The 18,339-nt window shown below is 46.9% G+C and overlaps 1 protein-coding gene across 3 annotated transcripts; it reads right to left on the bottom strand.

The window, feature by feature from the left end:
- Positions 1-865: 865 nt before the first annotated feature.
- Positions 866-15,242, bottom strand: Ces4a (carboxylesterase 4A). 3 transcript variants are annotated; one of them, XM_076837981.2, is made up of 14 exons: positions 15,185-15,242; positions 11,173-11,374; positions 7,817-7,958; positions 7,494-7,627; positions 7,058-7,211; positions 5,569-5,673; positions 5,386-5,490; positions 5,227-5,265; positions 4,489-4,629; positions 3,932-4,012; positions 3,199-3,352; positions 2,384-2,515; positions 2,130-2,202; positions 866-1,034 (listed from the first exon to the last, which is right to left on the bottom strand). In XM_076837981.2, exons 1-14 carry the CDS (start codon positions 15,240-15,242, stop codon positions 866-868), a joined length of 1,689 nt encoding a protein of 562 aa, XP_076694096.1. The 3 variants fall into 3 exon arrangements, with proteins under 3 accessions (XP_076694096.1, XP_076694097.1, XP_076694098.1); XM_076837982.2 differs by lacking the exons at positions 2,130-2,202; positions 2,384-2,515 and having other exon boundaries at positions 967-1,034; XM_076837983.2 differs by lacking the exons at positions 2,130-2,202; positions 2,384-2,515; positions 11,173-11,374; positions 15,185-15,242 and adding an exon at positions 7,404-7,418 and having other exon boundaries at positions 967-1,034; positions 7,817-7,924.
- Positions 15,243-18,339: the final 3,097 nt, after the last annotated feature.

The raw sequence follows: 18,339 nt of genomic DNA, 5'->3' as shown, positions 1-18,339 counted from the left end.
AGAAAAGAAACAAAAAATGTGGGACAAATTTGGATATGCCCAAGTCAGATTAAGGGAGAGAATAGAGAATGAGGAGTGTGGTTGTAGCACTAAGACCTGAACAAAAGGACAGTGAGACTGGTCCTCATGTCCTGAGGGCATTTGCTTGAGACAATGAAGAAACAAGCCAAGTTTTTTTTGGCTTAGGCAACTTTGCTGCAGCTCCCCTTGATTGAGTGTACCCTAGCAGGCACAGCCAGGGAGGGAGTAGGCAGTAATGCTCTGTTTCTCCAAGGGCTTAGGTGGAGACACCATGCACTTTACCCAACCATTTTACTGATGGAAAAATTGTAGGTTCAAGTCAACCCATCTTTATTGAGAATCAGCCTTGTGTGCAGGTTTTGGAGGGGCTCTGGGAGAAATGAGTGCGGGTAGGGGAGAAGATCTCAAGCTGACAGAGCTTTGCTGTGTGTCACAAATAACCTGCCTAGGGCTTCCAGACCAGTGGGAACAGGCATGAAGTTGAGCAGGATGAATGATAAGTGACAAGTGGGATGCAATGACAGGCTGTGGCAGTCTGCATGAACTTCCTATAAGTGGCTTCAAGCAGATCTTGAAGGGTCGGAGTACTTAGAGAAGGGAGAGAAGAGGTTGTCCTGAGGCTGTGGGGCACCGTCATGGCATCATGGGATGTTAGGCTGCACAGGGTGGTGCAGAGCCCCAAATAAGAGGCTAAGTCTCCAACTCTGGCCTGGAAGCAGTAGGGAGCTGTGGTAGATCCTAGATTGAGTGGGCAGGACTCTTGTCCCTAGGTGTACCCATGGCCATTCTCCCGGAGGCCTGGGTGATAGGACAAGCCCTTTGGCTTCCTCCCTTATGGTCACTCTCAGAATTGCTTCTGCTTCTCAGGTCTCTGAGACTGGCGAAGTCTCTTCCAGAAGGCCATCTTCTTGTCCTTGAGCTTCACACCCACTCCTGTGGTAAGGTTCAGCTGCAGATACTTTTCATCTTTGTCATAGCGTGGCCAGTAGGGCAACTTCCCATCATTGGGGTTCCTATTCCAGAGGAGAAAGGCGAGAGGATTCTTCCCCCTCCCTTTGTTCCATCTCCTCTTACCCTTCCTTCATTTACCTTCTCCTTGGGCATTGGAGATTAGGAGGACTTTATGGAGACAATGTTTAAACAGATATTTAAGAAAGAGTTGGAAGGGGTGTGGCTTCCTGGCAGACGGAATAGCATGTTCAGGGATTAAACATATGAAAGACCAGGGCTTTAGAAGAAGCACAAGTACAGGGTTAGGTGAGAACAGGGTGTATGTGAAGGAAAGTGCAAAGGGATCACATTTCTTTTTCTTTTTCTTTTGTGCTGGGATTGAACCTAGGGGCACTAAACTACATCCCCAGTTCTAATTTTTTTTTTAATTTTTAATTTTTCTTGAGACAGGGTCTTGCTAAGTTGCTGAGGCTAGCTTTGAACTTGTGATCCTCCTGTCTCAGCCTTCCAAGTCTCTGAGTTTACAGGTGTGTGCCACCAAGCCCAGCTACAGGAAAGATTAATGGAGAGGCTTTCATGCAGTCTAAGGGTATGGGACTTTATTCTGGGGGCACCTGGGAACCACAAAGGGTTTTAAGGAGGTCAAATGATATTTCAGGCAGACCCGTCTAGGATCATGGTAGGCACTGGAGAAAGTGGAGATATAAAAATAGTCAGGAGGCAGCCAAAGCTCAGTATAGTTGTTACCTCCAACTGAAGCCTCCTCTCCCCACCCAGGTTGGATCAGACACCTCCTCGATATTCTCCAAGTGCCTACTGTTCCACCTGGTAGAGCTCTCATTGTGCCTGATTTTTGTTTTTATATAGTGAACTATAGGAGCATGGGGTGCACATCTGTGACATCCTTGAATTCCAGCTCCCCAGTACAGGGGATGGGTACACAAAGAGAGTGAGTGTAGAATGTCGGTCATGTGACAGAGGATCACATCCTGTAGACACTTAGGATCTTGTGACTGACTGGGAAAAGGCAAGGGGGAAGGGGCACCCTGGTCCAGCTGATTGTGCAGTTCTTTTGGGACATGCAGGGGCAAATACCCAAAGCAGCCAGCCTTCAGGTCTAGCACGACCCAGATGAGTCAGGGGATCAAACTACTCACCCAGTGCGGGCAAAGTTGGCCCAGTATTTCATCATCCGGAGGCTGAGTGCCTTCTCTTCATCTGTGAATGAGCCTGGAGGCAGAAGGGGATGTGGTATTTGGGACAGAGCTGGGGTGCCAACCTTCAGCTATGCACAAGACTTTCATTTGGGAGAGCCTAGGAGGAACTGGCTAGCTCCCTGTGGCCAGCCGTTGGAGGGGCGGATCTGCATAAACACATGGGGGGAATAAATACCGAGGCAGGAATTTAGCACCTTTGGAGAATGGGCTCCCAAAGATGAAGCGGATCTCGTCCCCGTGGTCTGCCCCATCATTTCGAGGTTTGACAATTATGCCCGAGGGAGCGTGGTGCTCAAACTCGTACAGGTAAACAGGGAAGCCAGCATCTGTGTGAATGGGGACACCAGAGAGGGCTGCAGGAAAAGCCCAGCCTGGGATTCCCATCCACCCCATGTATCCCACCCACTGTATCAAGAAGGAGAAAGAGCTTCAGCTTCAGAATCAAGAGAGCATGTTTGAATCCTGTCTGCACTACTTGTTAGCTCTAACACCCTGGGCAAGCGTCTCAACCTCTCTGAGCTGCAACTGCTCATCTGCAGAATGGGGACAATAAAATTGAATTCACAGGATTATGGCAAAGATCATGGAAGTCTTCCTCTTTCCTTTTCTGAACTTCCCATTCTTTCCAGGCATTTAAGGATCTTCGGTGACTATCTGTCTTCCAGCCCTACCTTTGACCTCTCGCTCACATATGCCTAAGCTCCATTCAACTTAGGCAGGACTGTCAAGTTGCTCCTAAGCTTGTCCTCTCAGCCAGGAAGACTTCCTAGACACACTTGCTTTCTCCTTAGGGCTGGGTGAGTCCTTGCTCTGGGAACAAGGAAGGGAACAACCCTTCCTGTCGTACAGTTGATAGCTCTCTGCCTACTCTGTGGCATCTTGGAGTCCTACACCAGCCCAGAAGTACAGAGAGGGTAGGTGAGCAGTTGATGAACTCAGTTGGAAAGTAGTGTAGTTGGAAAATGGAGGGGAACAGTGTGGTCATTCTTGGGGATACCTCCTCCCATACCCCGGTAGTAGCGGGCTGCTTGCAGCGTGGTGTACACAAAGGTGGCATCTCCAGCCAGGTCCATCACATGGTTTCTGAACACCTTCCAGTCATGCTTAGGGGTGTCGTTCAGGTACTCCTCCACCACAAGTGGTATCTGCTCCTTAGTGACATTCTGGGTGGGGAGGCCATACCCACCCTGAGGCCTGTTGTGCCAGCTAGGCACACAGCCCAGGAAAGGCCCATGATCCTGTCCTGCTCTGCTTTCTGTCACTTCCACCTGATCTAGAGCTGAAGTGGGGACAGGAGGGCCCATTCTGAGCTGGGGAATTGACCCAGATGTGGGAGAAAAGGAGAGACCCAGGATTTGTAGTTGTCTGGGGGCTCAGGAATGGACATTATAATCCATCTATCCTATGACTTGAGTGAGGATAGGGCATACCAGTGACTTGGATCCAGCCTCAGCCCCCCAGGAGTTTTGGGATGGGGAGCTTCCCAGGAAGGCCTCCGTCTTGGCTTGTTTTTACCCCTGTTTTTGTTGCATGAGAACCGCCTCCCACGACCCCGAGGATGCCCCAGGGACCTTGCCCATGGGCAACTATCTAATCCCATTCCAAACCCCTTTGGGCCCTCCAAGAAAGACCCTCACCCAGGCTGAAGGCTCTTAACAGAGAGCACCTACGAGGTAAGAAAGAATAAAAGAGGGGTGACAGCTCTGTTCAAACTGAGCACCCCTGCCAGCTGGGCTCCTCACCAACAGGGTGCTGGTAATCCAGAGCAGCCTGGTGAGAACTTCTTTCTTCGATGAATACCGGTTTAGTGGGAACTTCATGATCTGCTCCCAAGACAGGGACCCAGGTGTGGGTTACGTCTGAGATCTTGCCCATCTTGAATGGAGAATTCTCAGACAGAGCACACAGCCCAGGAAAGGCCCATGATCCTGTCCTGCTCTGCTTTCTGTCACTTCCACCTGATCTAGAGCTGAAGTGGGGATAGGAGGGCCCATTCTGAGCTGGGGAATTGACCCAGATGTGGGAGAAAAGGAGAGACCCAGGACTTGTAGTTGTCTGGGGGCTCAGGAATAGACATTATAATCCATCTAACCTATGACTTGAGTGAGGATTTAGGGCCCTCAAAACCTCTAAGAGGCCACAAGTCTTTCCCCTCTCCTTCATCATTCCTAGCCAGATCTCCCTGTGTAGGGAATACAGGAGGTTCGCAAATACTTGTATATCCCCAGAGAGGCTACTGGGATCTAACCTGGTGCTCAATACTTTCCAAGAAGCATCCTCTGCTACCCCACTCACTTACATAAGGCAAGAGCCAACTGAACTCCAGATTGTTGACACCTAGAAGATAGGGTACAGGTGAAACCTGCCCCTGAGTCAGAAGCACCACAGGGTCATCTGGGAACACCACACCGTCCACCACAGGGCTCAGGAACCATATAATCTGCAAAGCCAGGGTGTTTCCAGCCAGTGATCTCACATGTCTTCCCAGGGTTGCTCTGATCTTGGGTGCCCAGCTCAGCAGGTCCTCCTCCAGGGGTTTCTCTAGCCTAGGGTCTTTGGGAAAAAACTGGGAATGGCCATGGTGACCTCTAGGAAGGTGGGTGTGAGAAGGGAACAGGACAGACAGAACCAGGCTACTCAGATTTGTGATGCTTTTCCCAGATGTCAACATTGCTCACTCTCTCATCTCTTGAAAATCTTTGCAAAATGTCACTTCATTGACATAGGCCTGCAGTATTGTTTCTTTGCCTTTTGGCTATGATCAAGTGCAATGAGGCCTACACTATCTATTGTACTTAAAATTCTATCACTCCCACCATGCCTGACCCCCTTGCCCTCTCCACTTGTGGCCAATTGATTATTACCTTCTAAGGAGGTGAATAATTTATTAATTTATAGGGTTTATTGTCTCTCTCCACTGAACATCAGTTCCACTAAGGGAGGGATCTTGACTTCAAGAGTTCCTTGAATATCCTGAGTGCCTGGAACACCATAGGTGCTCAATAAATACTCAAGTTGCAGAAAGTGGCCTGCTTACCTCTTGAGGTTGTTTCTGGAAGTTCAAGTGGAAAAAATTCTGTGGGGGAGATGAGGGGATCAGAGTTAAAGAAATCTCCTCAATGTGCTCTTGAAATAGATTCCCTGGTGACTATAACTTGCAGGCAGCCAGATCAGGCAGCTAGAATGCTTTACCTACCATCTTCCTGGACACATGCATCATCTGGGCCCCTGATAGAGACCTTAGACACTCTATTATGATCCTTGTGCTGTTGTGGTTGCAGCCAGCCAGGTGAGCAACCTCCTGTAGAGAGAAGCATGGGTGCTCAGGGATGCCCCATTCTGCCCAATTACCAAGCCCTGAGGGAAGAGAGATACCCACCTTGGCCACCTTCAATGGGTCACGAGTGATGAAGACTTTGAATAGCACAGTGCCACTCTGGGAAATGGCCCGATGAAAGAGACCCTGGGCTAGGGGTGACAACATCTGTAGGGGTGAGGAGCAGGGCATCCATGAGATGCACAAGTAAGGCCACTTAGGTTGTTTTGGGTGCCTATCTGGCCATTGCTGAGTAGCCCAAAAGGGCTCAAGGAGGACAGGCAGCTGAGATGGAGCCAGGAATCCTGGGCTGGAGTCACAGACCTAAAGCCAATGCCTTCCTGCCTCTGGTTTGTGCAGAAGGAATCTGAGATTGCGGGAAAGGATCTGCTAGTGTAGGTAAAGAGTCTTTCTCTGCTATAGGATTAGAAATGAGGGTAAAGGAGAGACCCTATGGTTCCTACAGTCCCAGTTACCTGCATTGATAGCTCTTAGTGTCTTTCCATTGCCCCAGTCTGGAGAACAACCACATTTCTGGCTTCCTATCCTGTCCTCAGAATTCATATGCCCCACACCTGCTGCATCCAAACTCCAGCTGACTGTCATCGCACCCACACTATCCATACAGCAATAGGGACCTTCCCTATTTCCTCTACTTATCCCCAAGTCCTATTTAAGTCCTGTCTATGTGACAGTGTGCCTCATTCTGCCACCACCCTTTACTCTCCATCCTTCCGCCCACCTCCATTATCTCGTTGGTCTTCCAAGTGTTTTCCCACTTCTTTCTAATTCAGTCCCATACAGCAGACTGAGCTGCCTCTAAATCCACATCTAAATCCAACTCTGTCCCTGCTCTCCAGTGCACTTTGCATAAAGTTGCTTCATTTCTCTAGGCCTCAGTTTCTTTATATGTAGAATAAGGACGACAATACTTTTCTAATACTTTTCTTCTGGAACTATTAATGGACTCAAATGAAGGAATATATGTAAGCTGCTTAGAAGAGTCCCTGGCACACAGAAAGTGCTCAGGTGTTTGAGTATTATTATTACAGTGGTGACCTGCAAGACCCTACATGATCCCTGCTCATTTCACAGAATTGTGTGCTTCCAGGCACACCCCAGGTCAGCAGACCCCAGAGTCAGGGTCAAAGTTGGTTCTCCAACCCAGGCTCTAACTTCCAGGCCTGGTTTGTGACTCTAGCTCTGCTCAGAGGGCAGATAGTGGGCTCTGTTCAGGGAATACAGTGCTGGGAGAAAGTAGGTAGGCAGGAAGTGCTGGGTATCAGCACTGGATTCACTGAGAGTCTCAAGTCTCAACATTCCCTTCTGTGGGACTTGGTTTTGTCATCAGTGCTATCCCTGAACAGAGCAGACACCCTTTGCTAAGAGGGGTGGTACCTTTGACAAGAGTGGTATCCCTGGAAGCAGTGAAGGCAGATCTGGAAACAAGTATGTTCATGTACATGCAGATCTGTGCACGTGCCAGTGGAAGTTACAATTATGGAGCCTGGGAGCCTGTGTTTGTGCTGGTCCATTAGGACATCATGCTCACCAGTCCTGAAATGCACATGGCCCCCGACGACTGCCCGAACAAGGTCACGCTGTCTGGGTCTCCACCAAAGGCCTCAATGTTCTCCTGAACCCAGCGTAGAGCCTCAATCTGATCCAGCAGCGCCCAGTTGCCTCGGGCCTGGTTGTCACTGGTGCTGGACCACCAGGGGTTCACGATCAGGGACCCAAATTTCGAAGGTCAGGATGCAGAGGGCTTCCACCTGAACCCCACCCTGCTTTCTTTCCCCACTGAGACCTAATTCTGCAACCACACCTGCTTCCATAGAGGAAGGATCACCCCTTTGAGACAGTATGGAGTTATGCCCCTTTCAGCAAATATTAGGCACTACCCTCGCCACCATCTTCGGTGGTCCCGCCCACAGGCCACGCCCTTCCCCTTCCACTAGTCTCTGCCTTCTCTGACTGGAGCAGCTCACCTTAGGAAGCCCAGGATGCCCAGTCTGTGCTGCAGAAACACCAGCACCACTTTCTCACGGGCTGCTAATTCAGAGCCCTCGTAAGTGGAAGCCGAGCCAACAAGGAAGGCGCCTCCCGGGAACCAGACCATCACCTGGGCGAAGAAGGCCAAGGCCTGAGCCAGGTATCAGCACTGGATTCACTGAATGTCTCAAGTCTCAACATTGCCTTCTGTGGGACTTGGTTTTGTCCCACAAAACAAGTCAGAGTGGGACCGTGGGTAACAAAGTGGAACTGTGGGTAACAGAGTGGGACAGTGGGTAGCAGAGTACCGAGTGCTCACCGGCAGCAGCGGGTCCCCATGTGCGTGAACCGGCGCGTACACGTTCAGGTACAGGCAATCCTCGCTGAAGCGCAGCCACTTGTATTGTTTCCCCGTGTTTAAGTACATGGAAGTTATCTGTCCCCAGGACTCCTGAAGGCACCTGTGGGTACAATGTTTCCAACCAGTGTCTGCAGTGAGGGGATAGAACCAAAACAAGAATCCAGGCAACTACTGTGTGTGTGTGTGTCTGTGTGTGTCCCTGGAGGCCTCCACTAGTCTTGGGGTACAGGCCTGGGAGATAGGTTGGTTACTCCAGGGCCCATCCTTCTCCATTGCATCTTGGGATGGAAGTGACTCCTTGCTCCTGTTGGAGATTGCTGGTGTTGTGGAGAGAGAAACTTGGTGTCTGTTTTTCAACTCCCACTCCCCCTCAGTTTCCCATCTGCATCCCAAACAGTTTTAGAATATACCCTGTTCCCTCCATCCCCTGGAAGTTGCATTGGCGAGGCTATCAAATCTCTGGTCTGGACACTGCCCCAGTCTCTTATGCTTTTCCACCTTGTCCTCTACACTCTAGCCAGAAAGGTTGACAAAATCCACAAGTCTGACCATGTCACTTCCCTTCTTCAAACTTCCCTGGCTACCCACTGCCCTCAGATGAAGTTTGAGCAAACTGACCCTGGCCCTCCTTCCCATTCAGTCACCTCCTTCCCAGCCACCCTTGGCTCCAGATACATATGGCCACTTGCCTGCCTCCCAACTTCAAACCCTGGTGCCTCTTCGCCCTCAGCCAAGTGTCTCCTGTCCTGCCCACCAAACCTCTAATCATGTTTAAGGCCAGCTCTTGTACCAGCCCTGTGGTACTTGTTGGAGTTATTTCCATTGGTTGTTTTTCTCCCCAAGTGACCAAGTACTCTCTGAGGGCAGGGACAGTAGTGGATTTATCTGAGTTCTGACACCCAGCCCAATGTCCTGCATTGTGTGGCTATTTGTAGAGTGTGGATGTCTGGCTGCTTCAACTTTTCTACCTTCTGGTCAAACCCTAGGGTTTCTATTCTTGTTAGGGTAGAGCTGGACCTATTTGATTGAGTTCAGGAAACCCAGGCTGCCTACTCCTTCTCTTCCTCCTATCCTGTCCCTAGAGCATTGCTGTCCCCTTTCATCTGTCCTTCCAAACAATACTTCCACCTGGTTTATCTAAACCTATCATTTCCCATTCACCTTCCCCAGCAACTATTTTAGCTTCCCCACCCCCCACCCCCAGGTTGAATTTTTCAATGGTTTCTCCCTTGACCCCAGCCCCACTCAGATTCTCTAAAGTCCTCAGCAGGTAACATATCTCTATCACTTTAGAATGTCTTTGCTCTTCCTTGACTCCTAAGGTAGCAGCTAATGTTGGTGTCCAACGACCACACCCAGCCTCTCACCAGGAAAGTTGGGGCTTTCTAGCCAAGAACTGGGTTAGGAACAGCAGAGGACAATTTGGTAAAGAACAGTCAGTTCTGTTCCCATCCTACCACCAAAGCCACTCCCAACATGGTCACCAAAGACCTCTATCTTGCTAAATGCCTGCTGTTGTCTTACTGGGCCTGGCAGCCTTCAGTGTGGTTGACCATGATCCCCGCCACCCCCCGTTCTTTAACAGTGTTTCATCTTTGTAATACCTCACTCCCCTGATTTTCCTGCTACCTCCTTGGTGGTTCCTCATCTTCTCCCAGGTCTCAGCATAAGAGTGCCTAGGCCTCAACCCTCAGTTCTCTCTCTCTCTCTCTTTTTTTTCTGACTGTTCTTTACCAAATTGTCCTCATCCAGGCCCAGGGCTTTACTCTATTAAAACACTCCTGCCATTTTCATGCTGATGATCAGTTTGCCTCTGGCCCCCTTCATCCAACCACCTATTCCACATTTCCACATGGACATCTATCTGCATGCCAGACTTAATGTGTCCCAAATGAACTTGTGTTTTCCCACTCCTACTCTTCCTCCACTCTTTCCCATTTGGGGAAATGGTACTCCTATTCCCTTGGCTGCTCTGGCTAGAAACTAATTATTATCCATGGCTTCTCTTCTTTCCTTGTGAGTCATAAACAATTTTCTGGTAAATCCCATCAATTTTACCTTTAAAATGAATGTGGAATCTGACCATTTTCTATCACCTTGGCTGTAACTACACTGGTAGAAACCCCTATGTCTGCAATATCCTCCTAGAGAGGCTGCTGTTCCTTAACCCCCACCCTACAGGTTTTTTCTAAGCAATCCACAGACTCTTACATTTGACACTCTGTTTCAAACAGCCCTTGTTCTAACAGCTTGTGGCCAGTGTTCCAACAATGGATGCCTAGATATCTAGGCAATAGACACCCTAATCTCTAAGCCCCAATCCTCAGGATTCTAGCAATGGTCATTCCATGTTCTTCCCCTGATGCTCAGGGCTCCAAATGTTTCATAATGTTTATTAGAACATGTTTGTGAACATTGTTAGAATGCCAATGTTCACACTTTGCCAGCCAGTGTTGACACAATTAATATCCCAGTATTCTAGTAATAGTGATAATGTTTTTGTTTTGCTGTGCTGGGAATGGAACTCAGGGCCTCTTGCATGCTACAACCTCTGCCCCACATTGGTTGATTGGTCCTGTTCTAGCAGTGGAACCTCTTCTTAACAACCAGTCACCCAGGATGGGATTTGTAGTTTTGTTATAGGAACTGACATCCAAGTTCTCATAACAGACATTTTTCTAAACTTGTACTTTGACCAGCTGATGATGAACATTGTTAATGAATGCCATAGAATATTCTGGGCAATAGATTTCTCAATGCTCTGAATAAACAATAAACAATAAATACACTTGTTCTGAATAAACTACCAAGTCCATTGCTTCAAAGGGCAGTTATTGTTCCAATCTTGCTTTGTGACTCCTCAGGCCTTGAGCCCTGCAGGAGGTGGCCACAAGACACAGGGACTGAAATTGAGCCTGTGCATTCCCCATCTTGAAGCTCCCTCTGCAGGCAAGGACAGGTAGTGCCATGTGGGTTTGTCTTGGATATCAAGCTCCAGAGGAGAGAACTCAGGGTTGTGCTATGAGTGAGCACACAGCTCCTCAGACATATTTAGAAAACCTAGCTTCCCAGCAGGCCCTAGGATACAGTGAGGGACCACCTCCCCCTTGCCTGGAGCTCTCCTGAGAGAAACCTAGAATAGAATTATCAGTGCCTTAAATCCCATTTGGACCTGTCAACATATTATACAGGTTTGGAAACCGAGGCCTAGAATGGGCCCAGGCCTGCCTGTGGTCTCAGTGAATTGTTCAAAGCCTGACCCACCACCCTCCTCAGGCTCTGCCCACCTCCCAGCTGACAGTCCTTGGGCTTACGCAGGTGGGTAGTTAGTGGCATCTTTGATTCCTTTCCAGGGCTTCGGGGGCTGTGGAGGAGCAAACCTACGGGAACCCACAGGAGGTCTGGAGAAGGGGACTCCGAGGAAGACATGGAGGGACGTCTTCCCCACAAGTATCTGCTTTCCTTGGAGGGTCCCATATTTGGTGACCACTAGAGGTTTCTTGGTGTACAAGGTACCTAGGAAGAGAAGGGAGAAGGCTCATCCCAGCTTGGCCACTCTCAACCACAGATGGAACCCTGGCCCCTCTGCCATGGGAACCAGCTACTGCCTTTCATTTCAATAAAAAAGTCTGAAGCTTTTTTTTCTTTTTGGTACTGAGGATTGAATCCGGGGGTGCTCTACCACTGAGCCAAATCCCCAGCCCCCACTTTCCCTTCTTTTCCTTTCCCTTTCTGTGTCCTCCCCCTCCCCCTCCCTGTCTCTCTCTCTCTCTCTCTCTCTCTCTCTCTCTCTCTTGTTTCTTTACTTCCTCCCCACTTTCTTTCTTTGACAGGGTCTTGATAAGCTGTTGAGTCTGGCCTTGAATTTGCAATCCTTCTACTTCAGCCTCCTGAATTGCTGGGATTACAGTGATGTATTACTGCACCCAGCTAAACTTGAAGCTATTCCTAACAATTGTGTCAATGTTCACTTTCTTGTACTTCTCTCAGCATTTTTTTCTCTCATTTAAAATTTCAAAGTCATGTTGGTAGTTACATAAAATTTCATGTTTTTTTATATGTCTATTTCTCTTTGAATCATTTGATGTCAATAAATATGTCATTTACTTTAATTTCTGCTTATCTGCTATTAATATGGCAACATCTCTCTTTTTTAAAATATTTATTTTTTAGTTGTAGTTGTCAATACCTTTATTTTATTTACTTTTATGTGGTGCTGAGGATCGAACCCAGGGCCTCGCACATGCCAGGTGAGCGCTCTACCACTGAGCCACAACCCCAGCCACGGCAACGTCTCTTTTTTTGTTACTAATATTTGCCCGTCTTGTTTCAGGGAAAAATTTATATATATGCATACACACACACACACACACACACACACACACACACAAACATACATATTCTCACTCATATGGAACCTTGAATTAATACTCATGTGTATGTCCAAATTTGTGCATATTAGGTATACAGGAGCACAGCTCATTCACAAAGAAACATGCAGAAATTAATACAGCAGGTTTAGAGCAGAGCCCTGATGTGAGACACTTTCCATGACCTTGGACAAGTTCACGTACTTTCGAGCTTCCATTACAACATCTGTATGCACATATGCACACAGGTATTCAAGTACAGTTATACATAGGTTGCAATGTATCCATCTACAATATACATACATATAACACATGCGCGTGCGCGCGCACATACACACACACACACACACACACACACACACACAAGCATGCTGGCACCATAGCCAGCTCTTGGAATAGATAGGAGAGAGACCAAGTTGAATCCAACTCTCTTTCTGCCTTTGGGTACTTTCCTCTCTTCTAATCTCTCATCCTGTCCCACTCCTACTGCCAACGGTTGGTTAGGCCTCACATCCCTTATTCTGCAAATCTGATGTAAGTAATTACTAAACCTTGCGGTGTGTCAGGATCACGTGGGGATTGTTGCAAAAATACAGATTCCTAGGCCATGCTCCACACTCTCTGAATGAGAATCTCAGGATTGCATCAGGAAATTAGATTTGCAAACATCTCCAGGAAATCTTGTTGCAATTGATTTTTGGATTGGTGTGATAGAGCACACTCTCACACTCCCAGCTGCAGGTGGCCAAAAAGTTCTTCCCTGCCCACGTCTCGAGGTCTCCCCATTTCTGATCTTACCTAAGCAATATCTGGACACAAGGGAGTGACTGTAATGGTGGCACTTTGGACATGGAGACAGGTCAGCAGGGCAAGGGCCCATCTCACCTCTTCTCTATGTGTGCCGCCATTTACAGTTTCCAACACTCTATAGGCTTCTCATTGGCCCTGGAAGAGCCTGGGGAGGTCTGAAAGCCCTGAAAAGGATAGTGACCAGTCTGTGGACTTGTGGGTCAGAGCCAGGAGGTCAGTTTTTGTCATATGACCTGGATTTTCCCTGAATTCAGGGCCACTCATGATGGAATAGCTAATAGCTATGCTTTATGGATCCCTTCCTATAGCCCAACACTATATATCTCACCTCATTTCCTCAAAGCTTTCATAGGGCAAATTGTACTAAGCTGTTGCTGAAATGAGCAACTCGCCCAAGGTCACATAGAAAGATTTCACATCAGAGCTGTTCTCTGACCCGTGGTGTTTGTCCACTTCCCACCCCCTAACCATGGGGCTGAGTACTCTAACCTCCAAATAAGAGCTTCCATGGAGTGGCCCTGATCCCAGCTCTGCTACTCAGAGGTGACAAGGAAGCACTTATGAAAACACTATCTACCTTATTGGAAGTCATGAATTGTGCTAACCAACACCTGGAGTTTCATCTGCCAGCTGAGAAATGAAAAAAATGATGGCACCTAGTTCTGGTGAAGATACAGAGAAAAGGACATCCACCTACACTGTTTGTTGGTGAAGAATAAGTTGATACAATGCATTGGGAAAATAATTTGGTAAAATATATAAAAAGTTCACATACTTTTAGTCAGTAATTTCATTTTTGGACCCTTGTGCTTTGAAAATAGTCAGAAATATTAAAACAGAGACTGTTCTGTTCCCCACCCCTACCATACTGGGGGTTGAATCCAGGAGCTTTCTACCTATGAGCTTCATCTTCTATCCTCCTCCTTTGTGAGAACTACTTTGAGAAGAAGTTCTCACTAAATTGCCCAGGCTGACTTTGAACTTGAGATCCTCCTACCTCAGTCTCATAAGTAGCTGGGATTACAGGCTGCTTCACCATAACTGCATAACAAAGACTGCTCTGAACCCAGTGGACAATGGAAGGATCATTTATATCTGGGAATGAAGTAAAGTAAATATAACTGTAAACTCAAGGTATAAACTACCTTCTGAATTTTTTTTTTTTTTTTTGTGTTGCTGGGAATTGACTCAAGGGACACTCTACCACTGAGCTATACCTCTGTCCTTTTTATTTTTTGTTTTGAGACAGGATCTCTCTAAGTCATCCAGAATAGCCTTGAACTTGCAATCTTTCTGCCTCAGCTTCCTGAGAAGCTTGGATTATGGACATGTGCCACCATGCCTAGCTCAATAAGATTTTAAGTGAAAAAACAAAACAAAACAAAAGGGCAGCATATAAAATATACATGCTAATATCACAGCTATGTTAGAAATGTGTAACAAAAAGACAAAAGAAAAGGCAGCAAAATGCTTAAAGCAGTTTTAGCAAAGTTTCCCTCAAATTAAAAAAATATGCATTTATACAGACAAAACTAATTTATGACAGAAGTCAAACTGTTGTTCACTTTGAAGGTATTGATTGGGAATGGGTACGTAGGATGTTGGGAATGTTCTAGATCTTGATCTGGATGGTGGTTATTTTATATGTAATATAATATTGTGTAATTAAGATATGTGCACCTTGCTGTATATGTCTCATACCTAAATAAAGTTACCTAATATACCTAAATGCGCTATATTTTTTTACACAGTAAAAAGCACAATAGTAATTTTAAAGAGAAAGACAGTGGGGAGAATTGAGCAGGCCCATGTAGGGGAGAGGGAGGCAGAAGCAGGCCTCCTGCTTAGAAGAAGAAAGTAGGAAGGAGGGAAGGAGGGAAAGAAGGAAGGCCCTTCACTTGTCCAGGGGTAGGGAGGTGGCGGGGGAGGCAGGAGATGCCCTTCTCATTTTGTAGAGCAGTTTTAGGGCTCAGAGAAGCCAAAGGACTTGTTTAGACTTTCAACTAGTGGGTGGGTGGATTAGTGCCCTGAAACTCTGCCCTCCATTTGCTTAGACCTTGTCTAAGTGCCCCCGCCCCACTGTCCAGGAAAGGTTGAGCTGGGACCTGTCCTGGTGGACACTCTCAGGAAGGGTTGAGGGTCTTACCTAGGGCTGTCTGTACCACCAGGCACAGGGTGAGACTCAAACCCAGAATCCACCTCATGCTCCTGCCAGCTCCTGCCTCGGGCCGAAGTGATGGTAGATAACAGCTGTGACTGCAGACTGCCAACACCAGGAAGTCCCACTTATATCTTCCCTCAGTCCCCATCTGCAGGTCCTGGGAAGGGAGGAGTTATGAGCAACTTCTGACCAGCCCACAGAATTATCTCTTCCTTGGGATGACAGGTCACATTAGATGGTCTTGGCTCTTCAATAAACTGACCTACCTGCAATCCTTGTCCAGTTTGCTTATCTGTGCAAAGGCTTAAAGTTGGGCTAGTGTGAGCTAAACTTTGAGCACACAGTAGGTTCTAAGATTGGAGCAGAATACTTGATCATTTGGCCCCTCAGCTTCCATGTTTCCTCTCTGAATTTAAGGGCCTCCCTGCTCCCTTCTCCTTCGTTCAGGTACTCCCCTGCCCTGACTCTCTTTTCAAACCTAGAATGGCCAAGGGGCCTGGGAATAATGAACATGTTTCTCAGACCATTTTCTAGAAAATCTCATGTGTTGATGAGGCTAGGAGACTTCATATCCTCTGGGTCCTGTCCTGGGATGTCTTAGTTTGGAACATCAGTGTGTTCTCTTTATTATACCCTCACTATTGGCAGAGCAGGTGTCTTCTTCCGATGGCGAGTGTGCCAATGATTGACCTCTCGTAAAGTTGTTGAACGGTATGGAGCAAGAGCCCTGCAACTGTATGTATCCTTTGACCGAGAAATTTGGTCTGTGAGACTGTCCAAAATACACAAAAAATTGTGTTTACACAATGAGTGTCTTAAAGTCTTGTTGACAGCAGTCTTACTCCAACACATCTGGAGGGTATAGGTGAAGAAGAGGTGTTACAGCTACAGGATATAACATGATACAGAGCTGGTAACAACATGCTCCACAAATTTCCACAGTAGCAGCCAGCTTGATGTGGTGGTTCTGAGCCAGACTGCCTGAGTTTGAATCCCAGGGCTCTCACTTACTTAGCTGTGGGAACCAATCACTCAACTTCTCTGAATCTGTTTTCCTCAACTGCAAAATTAGCATAAGAATAGTATTGATCTCCCGGGCTTGTAATGAGAGTTTAGTGGGTATACAAAAATAAATCACTTTAAACTTCTGTGAGGTCTATTGCCTTAGTTGTTGTCAATTGTACAGTTGTCCCTTGATGTCCCTGAAGGATGGGTTCAGGACCTCTAAGGATAGTAGAACATCCAAGGATGTTCCAGTTCTATATAATATGGTGTAGTATTTTCATAAAACCTATGCACATACTCCAACATACTTTAAATCCTCCCAACATACTTTAAATCATGGCTAGATCAGCTATAATATCTAATACAATGCAAATGCTATGCAAATAGTTGTCAGATTGTATTGTTTAGGGAGTAATGACAAGAAAAAAGTATGTATCTGTGTAGTACAGATATAATTTTTTAAAGAATATTTTTAATGTACCTTCGGTTGATTCTCTGGATTTGGAACTGGAGGATATGGAGGGCCACGAGAAAAAGCTGATGTTGTTCAATAATCTGAAAAAAGTAGAATCTGAAATTGTGTGTTGGATAGGACCAGCTTAGCCATGGAAAGTACTTACCGAAATATTTCAGAGATGTCTAAAAACAATAGACAAGCAGAATTGATGCCAAAATGGAATCTGTGGTTGGCCTATTGTTGATGGGACAACAGTGACCTTGATATTCTTTTATTCTTAAAAAAAATTATTTCTATATTTAAAAAATTTTCATTAATGAACATGGGTGGGGAGGTTCGCAGTCAGGGTGGGAGGTAAAGAGGTAGAAATGAGAGGATAGGGAGGGTAGGCCCAGGCAATTAGGGCCAACCAGTAGCTCCATCTGGCCTGGACCACATCCTACTCTGTTGACTACTTTCCTCTCTTGACTGACTCATTCTGATGGGTTCCCTGTGGGCTGTGGCCACATTACTGGGAGTATGGAACTCAGGCTACAGGAGGTGAGGGAGTTTCTTTCTTCTGTTGCCCAGGCTTAGCTGTATGCACCAAGCCCCATGGAGAATGTGACTCAAAGCACAGGACAAACAATGGAGTGGACAGAGGAAGGGAGAAGTGGAGAAGGCAGACAAAATTGTGAGTCCACCTGCCAGGCCTGGGGGCAGGTCACACAATGACTCCCCGTCCCAGCTGTGCAGTTTCTTGGCCGGTTCTGTGTGGGCCTTAACGACCAATAGTCAACAGGTGCCTCCACTCCTGACACCTTTCCCCACAGAGGTAGTGACCTTTCACCTGGCCCATATGGGAAATATTTCTGATAGGCTGGATACCTTGATGGTGTTCAGGTGTCCCCCATGCAATATTATCTTAGGTGTAAGAATCAGCTCTCAGAAGAAAGCCAGGATATTACTTCCCTGAATCTCTGGGTAAAAGTTTCCTCTGGTAGAGGGAAAATAGCCCCAGATGTGGAATGGGGATTAACTTCTGAGTGGGACAGATGGGGACTTCAAGTCAACTAGTTGCTCACCATCCACGTATCACAGAGTACATTTCTAAGCTTCAGTGGTCCCATCTGTAAAGTGGAGCCAGCAATGGCTAATTCTGAGGGTTAGATAAGTTACCGGTAAGAATAGTGGACAGGACTACAGGCATTCTGCATGTCCTAGACACTGATGTTCCCCTAGTCCCCTAAGTTTGTAGCTATTTTCCTGTTTAAAGAGAAAAGTTGTAGTTACAAAAAACAGTATAAGTGTGTTTTTTCCCTTCTATACTCTTAACCGATTCAAAAAGCAATTGTACCAAATAATGTGCATGCAGTACACTATTGGGCCTATATCGTACAGAAATATATTTGCCACTGACTACACCAAAGAAATGGGTGGGGGCAAAGTTGTTTTGTTCCTGCTGTTTCCACTTTCTGGAATGCCCTTCCCTACATTGTCAAACAGGTGAACTTTTAGTTATCCTCCAAAACCAAGTTTATCACCTTCCAGGGTGCCCTTCTGGATGCATATCCCTATGGGACAGAGCCAGACCCCTGCAGCTTCTTGCATAAGACCAACTTACCCATCCGTATTATGTAAATAGGGAACCTAAATCATCTGTGAGAGAAGGGACCTGCCTAAACTCATGGAGAGCCCC

Source organism: Callospermophilus lateralis, chromosome 18 (assembly GCF_048772815.1).
Source record: "Callospermophilus lateralis isolate mCalLat2 chromosome 18, mCalLat2.hap1, whole genome shotgun sequence".
Taxonomy (NCBI): domain Eukaryota; kingdom Metazoa; phylum Chordata; class Mammalia; order Rodentia; family Sciuridae; genus Callospermophilus; species Callospermophilus lateralis.
Note: the sequence above shows the minus strand (reverse complement) of the source record. Positions and strands in the feature narration are given on the sequence as shown.